We start from the raw sequence: 18,141 nt of genomic DNA on the forward strand, positions 1-18,141 counted from the left end.
GTGCCACCAGATGCGAAAATCAGTCTGCGGAGGATGGCGTTTGTAAAATGCGTTCAATGGATGCATAGTTTGTTTTGTGCTTTCAGAGAGACCTGTATGCAAATAAGGACGAATTAAGCATGTGCAAATGTCATTTACCAAACCCAAGAAGAATTTAAATGCCTGATTTCACATCTTGAAAGAGCTCATTTACGAGGCCGGTGTAAGGGGAGCTGTTGTGCAAAAGGCAGTAGAAACTGAGAGGCAATGGGGAGAATGGATTTTTCACACTAGTGGAAACTTTTTGAAATGTCAGAATTAAAAATAACCAACATTTTTACCAACAGCTTTTCCGATATTAGATGAAATGAACACTTTTGGGGTAAATGGCTATTTTTGATCATTAAAAGCAACAACAATAATAAATACATTTGCCTTCCACATGTGTACGTCACATTTTGTAGGCACTAGGTTTGACCCTTATAGTTATATATTAGAACATTTATATTATTAATCATTAATGAATTAAAATAGATATCCATTGACTGTAGGTTGTATCATTAAATCATAAATTAATAACTTCATAATAAAAAGTAAATCTAAATCAATAAAAAAAATAGAGAAATACAAACTCATTATGGCTCCCACTAACATAATTTTTTTAAATTGTTTAATTGCCTGCTATTGATGATAATCGATGTCCAAGTCCTCCTTTACACTGTTTAACTATGAATGTTAGTCTTTCAGGACCACAGACAGCGCCACGTGTCCATTCCATTTTGACTGGGTGGGGCAAATAAAAAAAATTAAATTATTTTAATGTTGAGCACTGTAAATGGCCTCAAATGAATTCAGTGAGTGCCCTAAAAATAAGAATTTAGGCCAGGAGTAAACTGCTATCACATTTTTGTAACTCAAATTCCCTTGTCATACCATTCTGCCAATGGCTCCATTTTATTTTGGAAAAAATTCCAGTGAATTTTCAAGCCGTAAATATGCTGTGTCAGGGAAGATGTCCTCAAATTAAGTAGCTACCCCGTTCTTCCTGCTGCTTTAAATTCAATTAAATACATTAATCGACATTGATGGTGTCAATCCGAAACATATGTAATATTTATTCCATATCATTATCATTATTTTAAAAATCCGACCATTATCCATTTCTCATGATGTTATTTTTTAAAATATCGACCCACACATTTATGACATTGATCGGTACTATTTTGTTAACCACAATATATAAAATGTAATCTAAAAACAAACAATCACACAATCGGGTGTTTACAAGTACTATACCTGCTGCTTAATTAAAGGCACTCTGCAGCAGCTCTGTTTTGTTGTTCAAGCTGCTGTCTTCATTTCCACTCCAGTAAATAACTCTGTGCATTTAACCTCGCAGCCTTGATTGAAACACACAGATGGTAAATATTGATCGATATGCTGTTGCAAGAGGTCTCTCTGTAAAGAGAGTCATTATGTGGGGAGAGCAGCCCAGCCGTAGCCGTGATGTGCCTATACAAAGGTACATTTGGATAGCTTTCCACCAATCTATTTCATTTATAGTGGATTGAACTATTATTTTTTTACCATTTCATCAGTTATGATTCGATTACTGATGGAAAATGTTGATAAGTTTTCCTAATCAAAAGCAAATGTCTGGCTTTGATGACCCTGGAAATCTGAGAATATTTTGAGAGTTATTAGACATTCGAAAAAGTCAATAATTTCATCAAAAGAGACCCTCTAAAAACATATTTACATTAACTGTCAGAACCATATCTTGAAAGACATCTCAAATATTATTGTTTTCCTGACTCTATGTGAGGCTGTATTTGTTCAAGTGTGTTTTTTAGCCCACATTTCATGCAGTGTTCTCTTTCCTCTTCACCAATTTTAACCTGAATCCAAAATAGCAGCAATAAAGTGTCTGTAAAAGGTCAAAAACTTGCTCCTCTCCACTCCTGTGCTCTCTTTTACCCCCTGGCATGTGTACTGCAGTGGAGTGCCTTGTTGTCTATGCAGTGTTAAATATTAATTGGGAATCAGTGAACGACTTGTCTCTTAAATGATAGAACAGAAGGGCCCGGGCTTGCCTCAGGCAGCCTGCAGGCGCCTTTCTTATTCCATTTACCTGGAGGCCTGTGCAGCAGCACTTTCTGGGCTCTGACAGGCCGGCCCAGCCGCCTCCAGGCCCCTCTCCCCCTCATAACTCACCCCCTCCTCACCATACTCTCAGCCCCTTTGACTTTTTTTCCTCTCTTCTTGGCCCCACTTCCTTTTTTTTTATTTTATTTTTGTACTCACTTACAATGGCCATCTCCCGGGTCCTTTATTCCAGACCCGTGTGCATGTTTGTGTTTTGGATGTAACTGCTCTTGGCAGTACACGGAGCCCTTTGAGAGAACAGTGTCAGAGCCGAGTATCTATTCCTGAAGAACGGATAGAGAGAAGCTACTATGAAAAACTTGCTGTCTTTGGCAGGCTCAGTTTAATATCACCTCATTTTTTTAAGTGGAGTGGACATGCAGTTTGTCCTTGCCTTCCGATGTTCTTCGCCGCCCACTCTGTCACCTCACAGGTGAAGAATTAACCTTCAAAGGCTTACTTTGACTTTGCCTGACCCTTTTGGATGAAAGGCCCCAGACAATTATTGTTCAAAATCGCATCACTCTGACCTGTTGCGAGCTTTTTATCAGTTCTCCGCAGCTCCCGCAGGGTTTATAGAGGTTATATTGAGAAGTGGCAGGGCTCAATGTTAAATGCGAAAGCGGAAGGGAGGCGGCGAGGAGCCAGAGATGGAAACCTCTGGAAATGAGGGGGCGGGCTCGACTCAGAGTTCACGGGCTCACCAGCGCAGACCTAATCGCACAGGACAATATCGGACGGTATGCCAGTCGCAACGCGTAACCACCCTTGCCCGTGCTGACTCGGGGTATTTGCTGATAAAGCCTCTCTATTCGAGACCATTCAACGTGCACAATGAGGGTGGCCCAGGCGAGCCGGGGGGCAAAGCACATTTACAGTAAAGCAAGCCTTAATGATATTAGAGTACTTTTTAGTGGATATCGTTATGACTCGTCCAGTAACTTGACTGTTCTTGAAATGTAAAATATGGAAGGAAAAGGGGACTCAGTTTGTACTATTATTGTTCTTCAGTTTTGCATTCAGTTGGACTTTTTTTAGACTCAAATACAGACTTGAACCTTGATCGCATAACTGTTATGCACACTTGATTACTACTAGTTGCACCCTTACCGATTATTATATGCTACATAAATAACATTGTGCTACTCAATTGCTTTGGTTTTAGGTTGGAAAGTTGTTTGTGCTACTCAATTGCTTTGGTTTTAGGTTGGAAAGTTGTTTTCAACCCATTTTTGGTGAGGAATTCAAAAGTTTTTCCCTATCACATTGGCATTATACATTAGCAGAGTGTTTTACCCATGTTTTTAACCGCGTTTGGTGTGTAAAGTTCAAGTCCTTTGTTTATTTGGAGCACGGGCGTCCCACAAAAGGCCCGACATGGGTCCCGCATTCCACAGTGGTTCAAAGAACTGGTGTTTTTAGTGGACGCTTGGCCTGACCATCACTAATTAACCCTTGCAGCTCGAACCCGGAGCCTTCCTTTGTCTCGCCCTCTTCCACACCTGCTGTGCGCTCATGAATTCTAACAATGATCACAAGATGCCAAAATATCCTCCCCTATTTGTCTTTTCACAAGCGATCTTGCTCATTGTCAGATTAGCGCCAATTCTTTGTTGTTGTTTTTTTAATTCCCAAGGGAGAGGCAGCAGGTCGTCTGCGCTGGTGTCAGTAGGGCAGGAATGCGGGACGAGCGCTTTCCCACGCTGTTAGCTTTCGTCTTCTGCAGGAGACACCAGGCCCTGGGCTGCCTCGCCTCTGCTAATGCAGCCAGAGTGTGGACAAATGGAAAGTGACACTTGTGTGTGTAGAATGGTATTTGTGGTGACGCTTTGACTACAGATAATAAAGTGTTCACCCTGGGGTGATTTCGCCCGCCGAGCACCCCAGATGAAACTCACTTACTCGGAGAGCGAGATGGAAAAGACAGAGGCGAAGGGGGGGGGGAGCCTTGGAGAGACAAGGCAAGCAAAAAAGAGGTAGATAGATAGAGGGAGGGAGGCAAGAAGCATTAGAATATATATTATGTGCATATATATATTGTATATATATGGAGATAGAGAGGGAGCTGAGACATAAGACATAATGAATTTACAAAGTAATTACAAAGCTTCATGGGGTCAGAGAGAGCAACTCTATGGCGATGTCAACTGAGATTTCTCTCTCGTTGCTCCACCTGTTTTCCAACTCTAATCCACTGGACTTTAATCTTAAGTGAACGTGTACTGTATTTAGCTTTTGAAGGTTATCAGCCATTCCGTAACAACGGGATGGGGGAGCTAGAGGAGTCGTTTACCAGCAATTTCCCTGAGACCTCATAAATGGTTGGTTTGAATAGAAGGTGCATAAGATTGTTACATCAACACAACTAAATGAAACTGGCTGATTTGTGTGGTTACCAAAATTCAATGAAAATGAATAAATAAATAAAAGAGAAAATAAAATGAGTAGAAGTACAATAACAAGGGATGAGATTTAATAAAATAAAAGGAAATTCATAATTAAATAAAGGGGAAGGTGAGTTGGGGGATTTTTTTTATGATTGAGGTCAGGTGTGTGAGACAAATATTTCATCCAAATATGAGCACCATACAGGTTCAAAAAAAAGGCTGCTTATGCCAATGAATGCTACATTTTCAGAAACAAAGACAAGTCATATTTCAATAGCGGGAGCATCTGTGTTGAATTTAATGTACTGCAACCCTGCAGTCGTTGGCGTGAATCAAATCAGCAAATTTGCAGTAAAATTGTGGCAGCTGTGGGTTCCAGGATAGTACTAAAATAAAGAAAAGCGTGAAAAGTTCACTGTCAGGCGACTTTCAATGGGATTCTGAAGCTCAGTCGTCACTATGCTTGACTGCCAAGATGATGGAGTGATTTTAAATCATGCTGGAAAGTGGAGAAGGATGAATAAAGGACCAGAATGACGTCGCCACTGCCATCAAAAGCATCACTATCTAAAATAGAATATAGCCTCATATTGTTTAAAGGAGAGCCATAATTAGGAATCAGATTTGGGGTTTTTTTCCTCTCCCATTTTTGCCTGTGCAGGAAAAAGTGCCTTTAATGAAATGTAATATTAGATTTGGATGATTTAGCATGATTAAATGTTGGGATTTAAACAAAAAAAAAAGGATTGAATACTTTTTGCAATGTGCTTTAGACAGATCTTAGTTGAAGTCATTTAAACATTGTCACTATCCTCTTTGCACTTGGTAACATGTCAGCATTGTTAAATAATGCATGTGTTTGACAGTTTACACCCTTTTTATTTTAAACAAAAATAAACTCCCGTATAGTCCACACATAGATGAATTTGCATGACACGCTATTTATTCCACTTATTCTGTGCGTGGCTGAAATATTCCATCGATAATTCAGCCTCCTCAATTATAAATATTCCCAACTGAGTGTAGTGAGTGAGGTTAGGTGAAGGGAGACAATGCATTTGTTTGAAGATTATGATGACACAAGCAGCTGTGAATTCAGACAGCTCTATCCGCAGAGAAATCATTGCGGTTTGATTTTTATCTTTGCAATTATAGATAACAGAAGCCTGACAAATAATTGCTTTGATGGGTTTTTTTTTCTTTTTCTGCCTGCTTTGCCCAGAAAATCAACCTTGAGATGAACGCAGGGAGGGATGAGCGCTCCCAAAAATGCTTTTTCGGATATGTAGCGAGCAGCAGGGTTTCCTCACAAGCACTTGAATTGATTAGTACTTTTTCCGAAGGCATATTCAACTTGTCTTCACCGCTCCACTCCCACCCACTGCTAGAACACCCCCCCCCCCCCACACACACACCCCTTCCTCCTAAGAGGGCGCTCCAGCACGGCCTCATACAAGTGCTTCCTCTGCTCTCTCTCTCTCGTCAGGAAGCTCCTATGGGGCACTAAAGCTTTGATTGACTGGCAGCCGAGTCCACGGGACACCTCTATTATTATCTCCTCTATCGTAGCGGAGGAGGTCTGGGTTGGAGGGGGACTACGTCCAGGGGGTCCGGCCTCAGAGCCCCTGTTTTGTATGCACAATAGTCAATTAGAGGCAGCGCTCTGCCGGAGACGAGTGGGATGTGGGGTTAATTGCAGAGGACCAAACAGCTGGCGCTATCAAGGCCTTTTGTGTTTGCGGCAGTTGTCGCGGCAATTGAGGCCTCGCTGTAATCGCTGACTAATCAGGCCTATGCCAGATGACACCTCCATTAGCACAAGGCAGGTATTGTTCAGGATGCCACCGTGGCTCTTCCACATCCAGACGCAAACCAAGCGGGGCGAGAGTGTTGTACAGGTTGTGATTCTATTAGCCAAATGCTTTAGAATACTTCAGGTGAAATGGTACTTTAAGGGAAAGCACTTTTTGGTTGCTTCATTGCAGCTTCTGGGATTGAAGGTTGTGCTTTTGCTGTGGAAAGATTGCATAAAACGGGACAATCTGAGTTAACTGTCAGTTGAGCCATCCGTATTCAGTCCTGGCAGGGTTTGAAATAATTATCCTAAAATTGGGTCAGAACCCATTTTGGGATGGATACTGGATGAAAAAAGTGTCATTTTTGGTGGGTGAAAGGCACACTCTTCATCATGTTTTACAGATTTTAGGGGTTAGGACAAGGTTGGGCAAAGTATTCCAGAGGGTGCGGGTTTTCTTATAAGAGGAAACTTTTCCACCATTCTGCTATCTTAGAAGTGCATTCAGTGAATTGCAGTCAGGTGCTTCTTGTTTCAGCAGAAACCTCATTGGTTAAACTGTTTGTGTTGGATCGGTTGCAACAAAAACTGCACCTACAGCGGTCCTCGAGAACCGGTTTTGCCCATCCCCGGGTTAGGATGTGTACCAGCCCTGTTTTATGCAGGTGAAGCTAAAAAAAATAGCAAAGGTCATTACTGTTTTCAGATCATACTTGAGACAGGCTACATCTTAGACCGATCTCCAGGTAGAGACATAACTATTTACAGACATTTTCACACCATTATTGAGCAATGCCTGAACCCACGCTGTCTGCATGAACATTACGTGTGTAAGTATTACAGATTCAAATGAAAATACTGAAAAATGAACACACAACCTGTGAAAATGAGTATTTATCAGAATCTACTGTCTCTCGGAACTGCTTACAGCCGAGTAGCGTGTTCCCTCAACTTTGCTGTGAAATCTTAATTGCAAGTCAACCAGTCTTCTCCCTTCATCTAAGCAAGCAATTTTTCTCCCCCGCTGAACCTACTACATGGTCCACTGGGATCAAAGTGTGTAGAGATATCAGCTTTGCACAACTGAGGAAGGAAATGCTGAGAGCTTTTTGATGTAGTTTTTCCTCACTAATAACAAGAAACTTTTCCATAATTGTTGAACACTCTGGACTTCAATCATTTGAAGCAAGGCTATTTTAGTTAGTTCTCCAAATCTTTTTCCTTTGCTTGTTCACTTAAAACTCTTAATTAAAATGCAAAGCGCTCTCTTGATCCTCTAGATTCACTCTTGCACTCGTACACAGCCCCCCCTAACCCCTCTAACTGCATCTACTTCTCCATCCCTCACACACTCCCCATCTGCTTTTGCCTTGCTGCGATCCACACAATTTGACCCCTCACTCAAAAGAAGTCCTCAGAATTTAATCAATTTTTTTTTTACAGTCTATTCTAACCAGTTCCTTCTTTATTGCTGTTTTGTACCCAATGGACCTCATCTTTAGCAGGCCTCTCTCCCTGCGCACACACCCCAAGAAAATGAGTTCATCAGAATTCAAAATGTACTGCTGGCTAATTAAAGGAGTGTTAATTGAGTGTTAAGAATTGAGCACCCCCTTCTTCAAACACACACACATGCACACACAAAAGCAATCACAGTGACGGGAGCGGCTCGGGGAGGGTGATGCCAATCAAAAATGGAGAGAAATGAGAGTGCCCGCACTCCCAGTGGAATAGGATTTCCAGATCATATCACAGCCCCGTGCTGCCACGCTATCCCACACGCCTGCTCCCGGCGTCCATCTGACCGCTGGAGAGTCTAACGGCAGCACTGATAGCCTCGCTCGCCACGTGCGTTGTACTAATGAGGGTGGCATTTAGAGATGTGCTGCCCTGACACACGGGCATTGTGTGCCAGGCGTCGGATTATTAAGGACGAAGGTCAACCCATTAATTGCCTCCCTGCCAACCCCGCTCCCTAGCACGTGATTGCCCCCAATAAGCCCGTGTCCGCCTGCACTTTTATCTCATGGACCGTGCAGTTTCATCACCGTGTTTATTTACATTTCTTTAAGTTTCTTACCCCAGGCTCAGGTCGCCCCCGTTCGTTTACGCTAAGCCATTTCACGTACTGGTGAATGGCGTCGTCTCGGGGAGGGAAATAGCATATTCTCACGTCCTCGGGGGAAATAATTAATCCTTACAAGGCTGTCGCATGTCGAAATGAAGCGAGTGTGAAGCATTTAGCCCAGGAGGCATTGCAGGCTGTCGCCGGCACAGGCACCTGTTGTTGTCCTGCCCTACATTTCATGAGCGAGCGCAGAGCAGAGGATAACAGCATGCTTCACTGATGTCAAATGAGACACACAAGTGCAGATGCAGATTTTGTCCGTGTGTTGTTTGCGTGCCTTGTTTTCCTGCTTTGGCGCCCGCTATTTGCATGCACAGACGCGCTGAGGCGTGTGCACAGGTGCAGGAAAGCCCCTACCTTGCGAGGGTGCACTCAGAAGAGGCGCGAGGCTGCCTCCAAGGGTGTTTTATTAGCCAACGCCATCTGTAAGCTGCTGCCTTTAGCTATGATCTGCTAAAACTAAACCAATAAGTCACAGGCTGCCAATTTGAGAACGCAAGGTTTGGACATTAAACTCATGGACACGGTGATCAGCAAGGCTCGGTTCACAGGTTTGATGATGCAGAAAATGGTGAAACTTTAACATAACGTGCAAAGTGGGATCACTTATTCTTACCCTGTACAAATATTAGAATGAAAAGGAAATATTAACGTTGCTTTCAATGCAAGTATGCTTTAAATTCATTGTTGAAGCAACTGCCTTTGGAATAAGTCAACACCTTGGGCTAATGTAATCTTTTTTTTATAAGTAAAGTTAAAGAAATGTATTTGAATACCAATTTTGTAATCAGATTCATGTGGCTGATGCTGAATGGTTTGACCACGTCCCTCTTTTGTTGTTAATATCCGATTTCCGTGTAGCCCTGAAACTTTTGTAAAAATGTATCAAATAGGGTTTCTTAGTGTGTTACATAAAAAGATTTCTCAACCATGTCAAAAATACAAGCTTCATTTTGCTGTAAATTCAATTAAATTTGAAATCAAACTTTAATCTCAATGATAAAGATTCTTCCATTGAAATTTATATTTAAACAAAAATGATGTTTAAATCAACCGCATCCAGATGCTCATTTGCCTTCTCCTCCCTTTTTTCTTCCTTTGTGCCTGTGAATTCTAATAACCGGAAGCCTTTGTGGATCCTAGATGGGTTTTGTGGGGCTGAAAGGCCTCTAATCCCTGTGGTCCATGAAGTGTGAAGCCCTTTGATGCCAGGTCGGTATGTGCCAAAGTCTGCCTATTGACAAACAAGAACTAGACTGGGCAAAGATGGCAAAGTGAATCGCCATCACGTTTTGAAGAAATGCAAGCTCAGGCATGGAAAATATGGACTTAGTCTGCGAGAGTGAAACGAATTAGCCACCCTCTAATGAATTTCTGTCTTTTTTTTTTAAATATGTATACTTTTGCCTCTCATGTGGCGGTAATTAGATGGAATGGTGGGCATAATGCATCTGGGGGCTTGTCAGGGGCGGCAGGACAGAAGGCCCTTGATATGCCTGAAAGCCAAGAATCTTTCCTCATTTGGACCATGTGGGGATCAAAGATGTTTTCTTTCCTCGTGTAAAGAAGATCAGAAAAAAATATTGCCTTTCCATTTGCATGTGGACCGGCAATGGGCTTTGAAATGAGCATGTTTTTCCTCTTCAGAGCAAAGCAAACAAGTCTTGTCAGTTTTTGCGCAGTGAAACGAGAGCATCAAAGCATCTGGCTGCCATGTCGCTGGCGCCAGGGAAGCTGAGCAGCGCTCATCAAGGTTGGCCAGGTCGAAGCTGGCAAACCGGACGGACTCCGCCCCAACCAATGACACTGTATAGTCTCACACTTACTCTGAGATTTATAATGCCTGATTTATATATTGGATTTAGAATTAGAAGGCAAGAAGGGGAAAGGCAGTAGAATAGGTCATGCGCAGAATTCCGCTCAGTATATTCATGGCCATTCCCCTCTGTCGTTAAATTCCAAATTTATTTCTTTTATGATATGGATCTTGTAGATTTAATCATTTTTACTGTCAGAGACCCATTGGTTTGTTGAAATTAACTCCCCGCGCTATCTGTAATGGAAGCCCAGAAATGAGGATTGGGGCTATTTGACTGTGGAGTATTTTTTAAATGATTTTGCAATTGGAAAGGAAATGGAGTGAGTCGTAGTAGTCACAGTCTGCAACCTGCGCACACTCTTTAGCTTGCTGACAGCACAGTCATGGCACTTCATTTATGTGTGTTTGGTTGCCATCTGCATAAAAAAAAAAACTACGATATTTATGAAGGGGTTGCAAGTCATTTGTGGCAGGCGACGTATCGCTTGTAAATTGAGTTCTCCTCCCAACCCCCCATCACGCACTTTTTGTTGCACTGAGCTAAGTAGCCATGAAATTGCCTGAATAATGTTGTTTGAATCCAATCTCAACGTGCCCCCTCACCTCCACGACCAGCCTCCAAACAATGACACGTGAGGGTTCAGCTCCCTACCAAAAATTGCTATTTTCCCGTTTTCCACCTTGACGTTTGCCTGGCTGGACGAGAGCCATTGCTATTCACGTTTGCCGCCGCCGCCGCCCCTGCTGAATTGTATTTTTCAGATTGGAGTGTTTCATATTGCAAACACCACTGAGCTTTTGCTGCAGATTGTTTTTGCATACTTTGTTTGTATAGGCGAGGCTGTACACAGTGCAGTTTACTTTTACCGCTTACCGTCTCTTTCTTATTGTATTATTTCTTCGCATTTACTGTACCGTGGCAATTTCTGGTTTTATTACAGAAAAGCAATTATCTTCAAGCCTTGTCATTTCTGTCATGGTTAAAATTTGCAGAAGTAAATAAAGACCACATCATAGCTGTCTCATTTGGCTGAAAATATTGGTGACTGTGCGCATTGTGACAATGCGATACGATCAACTATTTCTAAGGGAACATATTTTGACAGGGCTGGTAGTGAATAATCAAAGTCATGTGTTAAATTGTGTACATTTAATCTAAAGTTATAACGGGCTAATGTCCTTTAGGTGATGACACACCACTGCTATTAGAAATGGGCCTGTTCATGTACTTTAGGACTGAACCACTTACAATTCTCCAATGTGCCACTCCAATTAAGCAAGCTTTGATCCACTCCCTTTTTGCTTTGTATCTAAGCTAACCTAATTCATTGCTAAAGAGGGTTCGAATTAATTTCACGATGCACAGATTTAACAGCGCCTAAGGTTCCAGGCTTTTGACGGAATTAGTTTTTTAAAAAGATCCACTCGGCTAGGGAGTTAAAATAAGATTGAAGTCTCCAATGGAGGAGTTTTTCCATTGGAATACGAGCACCAATCCTGATTATGATATGCAAATGATTGTTTTCCCGACATTTCTAGCTTTTGTCCAATCGTCATTAAAAATGACCACTGTGGAGTGAAATGACTGACTTGTTGTTTCCTCTCTTTTGAAACCACAGGTGACCTGGTGGTGCCTACGCATTCTCCTCGTTACCCCACCGCGGCAGAACTTGATGCCTTTGCTCAGAAGACTGCCAGCAGTCCTCTGTCCATCAAGATCTTCCCAACCAACATCAGGGTCCCCCAGCACAAGCACCTTAACAGAACTGTAAACGGATACGACACCACCGGCCAGCGCTACAGCCCCTATCCACACTTCCACACCGGGGGCTACCATGGCCTACTTGCCATCGTCAAGTCCTCTTCCTCCCCCTTGTCGTCCTCCTCCTCCTTCGTCTCATCCAAAGGTGTTCTCAAGAACTCCGAAGGCAGACGGACTAAGCTCTCTCCGGCCCACGTTGCCGTCGCCCCGTACCCGCCAAGTAGTAGCACTTTAGTCACTGGCCCCAGCCAGATGGGATTTCAAACCGGGCCCGCCAAGCCTCCGGAGGGGCCCGGATTGTCAGCGCCTCCTAATGTCACTGTAGCTGGCTCGGTGATTCCTGTAACGGGAGGGCGGGGCCTGGCTCTCCCCGCACAGTCCAACCTCCCCTCCATCCAGAGCATCATATACCAGATCAACCAGCATTGCCAAGCCCAGGCTCTGCAGCAGGTGTGTCAAGGGGCACCTCCCTCCAATTCCAGTCCTTCCAAGCAGAGCACCACTGTCATGGGGGTCTCTTCTAGCTCCTCAGGTGGAGGCTACATGGTGGGAATTGCTCCTCAGACCAACATGGTGTACACGGGTTCGGGGGCGCCGGCTCCAAATTGTGAGGCGTTGAAGACGGGGGTTTACGCCGACGGCATGGACTACATCCTCTGGCAAAAGCAGCAGCAGCAACAGCAGCAACAACAACAGGCCGTGCTACGAATGTACAGCGGTGGCAGCGGGGGCGGAGGGGCCATCAGCAAGTCCCCGGAAAGTTGCATTCCGGTCAACGGGATCATGGCGGGGCAGGTTTCGTCGTCCTCGTCGAGACCTTACCAAATGACGGCGAGCGCTAGCGGCGGAGGCGGGATGGACAAAGTCAGTTCTTCCCCGTTGAACTGCGTGGGCATGCATGGGAATTTCTCAGTGGGTCAGTACTTTGCACCTCCGTGGAACAGTGTCCTGGTGACACCCGATAGTGACTGCTACAACCCCCAAGAGCTCTTGGTGTCGTCCACGGGCGGCTCGGTCACGGGCCACAGAGATGTGGGCTTCCCGCACCATCCCTATCACCACCACCATCATCATCACCATCACCCCGCCATCGATAGCGGGGGGCGGCTCTGTTGCAGCCTGCCCAGTAAGAGTTTGTGCAACACATCTGTGTTGAGCAGCAGTTTGCAGTCTCTGGAATACCTGATCAACGACATCCACCCGCCATGCATTAAGGAGCAGATGCTGGGCAAAGGCTACGAGACTGTATCGGTACCACGTCTGTTGGACCACCAGCACGCGCACATCCGCCTCCCCGTTTACAGATAGAGGCGCCGCCCTATCACAGGCATCAAGTTGGGGAATTTGTAAAGGAAATTTGAAGTAAGTCAAAGAACACTTTGTTTTGTGGGGGGCCAAGATTTGCTTTAAATGGGAACGCGAGAAGAGCTGTTGTCGTGCAACGCACCAATCGGTGGCGCTTTCCAGCCGGGCTACGAGAATTCCAAATAAGAGAAGGCAGTAGGGATTGCGAATGGAGGAGAGAAGGGATTTTAGGATCCTCTTAATGATCCGTTTTGCGGTTTGCCAATAGGAATTTTGCATTGATAATTTTTTTGTTTTGTTTTGGTTGTCTTTCTGTTTCCTTTCATCTTGCTGTTTTTCCTTGCCTGAATGAACTCTTCACTTTTTTTCCTCTTTTTTTTTCCGGTGGAATCATAGCTTGACATGAAGTGCATACCCCACTTGTACCCACCCTTCAAAATATAAGACTAAAGCTACTGCGTAGGTTGTCACTGAAATATATGGTCTTCAGAGGACCAAGGTTTAGGGCTGCTCACAATATCCAAAAACCACATGCGGATGGATGAAGACCGACTCAGTGAAATTAGAGGTAGGACATCAAAGTTCTGTTTGAGAATCATTAAGTCTGATTTAGCAAAGGATAGTACCTTATTAATGATTATTGCTGTTCTAATTGATACATAAATTGCACTGCTTGAATCTTGTTAACTTTGAAGTTTGGAATTGGGTAGTTTGGATATGATATATTTAAGAAACTTGAAAAACTTGAACCTATTTTATGTTGTTTTATATATTTGTAGGTATATTCTATGTATTGGCTGCTATGGGGGAAAGTGTTTCTGATGCTTTGGTTTTTTTTTTTCCCACTCGGTTTTTATGATTTAAATATTCCTTCTCAAGCAAATGTGCAGTTTTTATATGTCCTGATTTGAGGCATCATCATTGCTTCGGAGTTAGTTGTGCTAAGCAACACTGGAAACAGGCTGGATGGAAAGTGACCAGGCATTAAAAAATATTCATATTACATATTTCCAGAATCATTTGGTGAATGTTTTTTGATATGGTGAAGAAAAGTTCAGAGTATTCTATTGTGCCAGTTGCAAATGCAAGAAAGAAACCAACATGCCAATTAGTCACTGGATTTCTATACAATTTACTACTAAATAGGTTTGCCTGTTTAAAAAATAATACCAAATATTTTTAATGCCTAGATACTTTTCAACCACTACAACCAATTACAAAGGAGTATTAGGCCCACACTTTAAAGGAAATCTTTTTTATCCATAAATTAATTTTGTGAGATTTGGTGAAATAAGGTGGCATAACCTTTTAAAAATATCACCTTATTTTTTGTCGGCAAATCTTGTGACAAACATGACCATTTATTTAAATTACTAAAAATTACAAGTTTTCTGTTGAAAGAGTAAAAAATCTGACTAAATTTAAGGTTTTTTTTCTCCTAATCTTGCTGTTCCTTTCAGTGTCTTTCCTATTACTCCTCCATAAGAAATAATTCTGAGACAACAACTTAATAAGAACCAGAAATGTTACAGTGAAGAATGTGAATTTCAAGGTACTTGATATAACAATACATGTACGTGTGCGTCACACGACAGCGTGTGGGTGTGGCTGTGTTTGTATATGTTGCCGCGTGCATTTTAGCTCTTCAAAATCCTCTGACTTTTTAAATTTTATTTTCGCGTGTCATTTTGGCGATTTTGACCACAGTCCCCATCGAAGCATATCCACGTAATGTACTGGATTTTTTTTTTTTTTGGATGATTCTGCCTCCTTTTTAATGGAGGACTTTAGTGGCTCCTTTTCAAAGCGTACCTGTCACATCTGCCTTCTCTGCCAGGTGTCGTCATAGCGGTAGAGGTAGCCGCCGAGCTAGAAGGAAATCTTACGTGGGGAGATAACCATTGGCTCCGCTTGCAAATACAAAATGTAAACAATCATTTGCTCTCCTCTGGCATCAGATGAAATGAGACAAGGGTCATTGGTTTTCCTTGTTGGTTTTAGCCTCTGGTTAGGATGCATTTAGCCCCTGCCAGTCTTAACTAGATGATTCAGAGTAGTGAAATATTTATTATGACTGTGAGATTCCCTTGAATGTACTGCACTTAAATTACTGCAATGTTTTATTGCCTTGTGGGATTCAAGTGAAAGCGAAAAATTGGATCAGTGCAGCAGACCTGTGGTCTTGATTAGCATTTCTTTTGTCAGTGGAATTTCAATGCTAAATTCAATTTATGAAATAAAGTGAAAGCTGGAGCTTTGTTGTTGGGAAATACTGGCATCAGTCTAGATTTATGAAGTGCAATTATTATGACTGTACGAACATTTTTTTTCTCTGAGCTTACACCAAAAAAAAAATGTAAACTACAGTTGTCAATACATTCCCAATGTACCACATCCTTTACCCCTATCCTTTTTTTGTTTTGTTTTGAGGTGTAAAATAAATTTCTTTAAGAATATATTCACAGGCCACGTCACGGCTTTTGACGTCTGTCGTTATTATTATTTTTTTTTAAACCTAGATGTCCTTTTTAGATGTCAGCGGGGACTGGGACCCCGGGGGGACTGAGTAGGAAGTTTGACGAGTGATGTCGAACCTTTGCTGTCAACGAGTAACTGTAGAGTTGTCTTCTTTTATCCTTTGGGAACACAAAAAAAAACACACTTTATAATACTAACAATAAAAAAAAACTCGTTTTAAAATCCTTGTGTAATGACGATTCCCTAGACTAAAAAAAAAATGTCTGAACATTTCCCTTGTAAGCTGACCAAAATTATGACAATGAGCCTCAAGACGTAAAATTTTAATTAACGATGTTTGAAGACCCTCTGCTATCGGATCACCAGCCTCTCTGCATATTTATTGCTCAATAAACCTAAAGGGTAGACAACACCTATTATAAATTACAATCATGTAAAGGACCATTATTGTAATTATTTACGTGTAAAATCTTAAGACCTCTAATGAAGAAGAAAAGAATAAGGCACCTATTTAGTGATAAATGCCAAGTCATATTGGCTTCATTAGTGGTTAAAATGTGGCCACTTCCTGGTAAAATAGTTTTCGTTCCGTTTTTCTCTACTATGATACATCTGAAAAATTCAATGATGAGTTTCTTTCCCCAATTTCTTAAACAAGATGTCTGTCCCCTTAAAATTCTATGAAAATATATTTTAAAAAACCCAAGACAACGGCTTACAACTCCAGTCGTGGTCTGATTCTGCCATAAATTCCATCTGGTAGAAATATTTTGACAGATTTAAAGATACATCCCATCCCTAAATCCTCACCGTTTGGCTTCTGCATCCAAGCATTAAACCCTGTCACATGACGTTGAAGTCAAGAGCCGCCAGCACTTGAGGCAGTGGAGATTGTGATGCCTGGCCTTTCCCACCAGTGGAGGTCCGGGGCAGCCGTCCTCTCAACTAAATGGGAGTATTGGGTGACAGTGCCAGTGGGGAGTATTCAGTCGCACAAGGGCTTGAAATCAAACCCTTTTCAAATAGGAATGGATTTCCTGTAAGGTACAGAGAGAGGAGTGCCGTAATTAGAGAGGAAAGACTTTGTGTCCATTCACATGCACTGATATCAAAAGAAAGTGCTTGTTTTTTAAAGCTTTAGCTTGTGCTCATGTGTGTTTTTGTTCCGGACTCCATTAATGAGGTCTCTTTTGATCAGATGCATCTTAGCCAGGCTGTAACCCAGATTCCCAATTTGGACAATGCGCGCTCTGGCCATATTAGGATAATAGAATTAAATGTCCAATTGATTTGTGCCTGAGCTGATCCACGCATGGCTCACTCAGCTGCAGAGGCAGAGTGGCATATGGCATGTCATTATCCCCCCCCCTCCCGTTCAAGGCCAACAGGGTTCAGCGGTACTTAAAACAGACTGAAGGTTACGACTGCCTGTCGTTGAAGGGGAGGACGCTGTTGGGGGCGGGGTTTGGTCAGTGGGAGGAGCTGTGCGGTGGCCGAAACCTGGTCGTCGACTCGTCTCGGAGGGCCTCAACGGCGCTCCGTGGCGCCCGGCCGGGCCCATCGGTCGGCTTTGAAAGACGACGGCTGTGTTTGATGGTTTGGGGGTGGGGGGTGTTTCTGTTGGATTATGCATGGTTGCTCCCCGCTTAGCCGCCGGGGGGGCCCTGTGCAAATGTGACAGATCTCAGAGCGGAGGGAGGGATTTTGGGGTCAGAAAAGCCTCGAAGCATCAGTAATCAGGATAATTGCCATGTTCCTGCATGGTGCTGCTATCAGATGCCCCCTCTTTTGGCTCAGCTCACCGGCCCCATATTCAAATTGGAGCTCCATTCAAATCATTCTGAAAGACATATTGTGCCTCAGTGTAGCACATTGTTGTAAATCAATTAAGTTTTAAATGCTGGAAGCCAATTACGCTTCCGAGGAAAGGACAGATGTGAGCGCCATGCCAATGAGAACATTTAGATCCAGAAGAATATCGACTGCTAACCTGTTTTCAAGGGCGGCGAAACACTCGCCCGCTTGGCCCGAGGGTGCCGTGCACACAGAAATTGACTTGTGCTTCTTGTAAAGATCTTTTAGTAAATCCCTTCAAGACCTTTAGTCGGTGCAAAGGTCCCGCTGCTTTTTATGCACCTGAGAGGGAAACGGGAGTCGGTTCAAAACAAGAGGGCCATAAGGGACGCCGCCTTGAAAAAAAAACAATGGCAGCTGCTCACTCTGTAGAGTCTTGGCGCTACTTCTCCGGCCTACACATGGTAAAGCTTGTGTATGTGTGTGCATGTGTGTTTCTAGAGGTCAGAACCTGGGCCTTCGGGGCGCCTTCCTAACACCCCCTCACTG

The 18,141-nt window shown here is 43.0% G+C and overlaps 1 protein-coding gene across 3 annotated transcripts in view; it reads left to right on the forward strand.

Moving 5' to 3' along the window:
* Positions 1-14,470, forward strand: part of LOC144195545 (protein FAM222A-like) — a 47,476-nt gene extending 33,006 nt beyond the window's left edge. For all 3 annotated transcript variants that reach the window (XM_077715263.1, XM_077715261.1, XM_077715262.1), the window contains exon 3: positions 11,873-14,470. In XM_077715263.1, coding sequence (XP_077571389.1) covers positions 11,873-13,323 — 1,451 coding nt within the window. In that variant the 3' untranslated portion in view covers positions 13,324-14,470. The remainder of the gene's footprint in view (positions 1-11,872) is intronic.
* The last annotated feature ends 3,671 nt before the right edge of the window (positions 14,471-18,141 follow it).

This window comes from Stigmatopora nigra, chromosome 4, assembly GCF_051989575.1.
Source record: "Stigmatopora nigra isolate UIUO_SnigA chromosome 4, RoL_Snig_1.1, whole genome shotgun sequence".
Lineage (NCBI taxonomy): Eukaryota > Metazoa > Chordata > Actinopteri > Syngnathiformes > Syngnathidae > Stigmatopora > Stigmatopora nigra.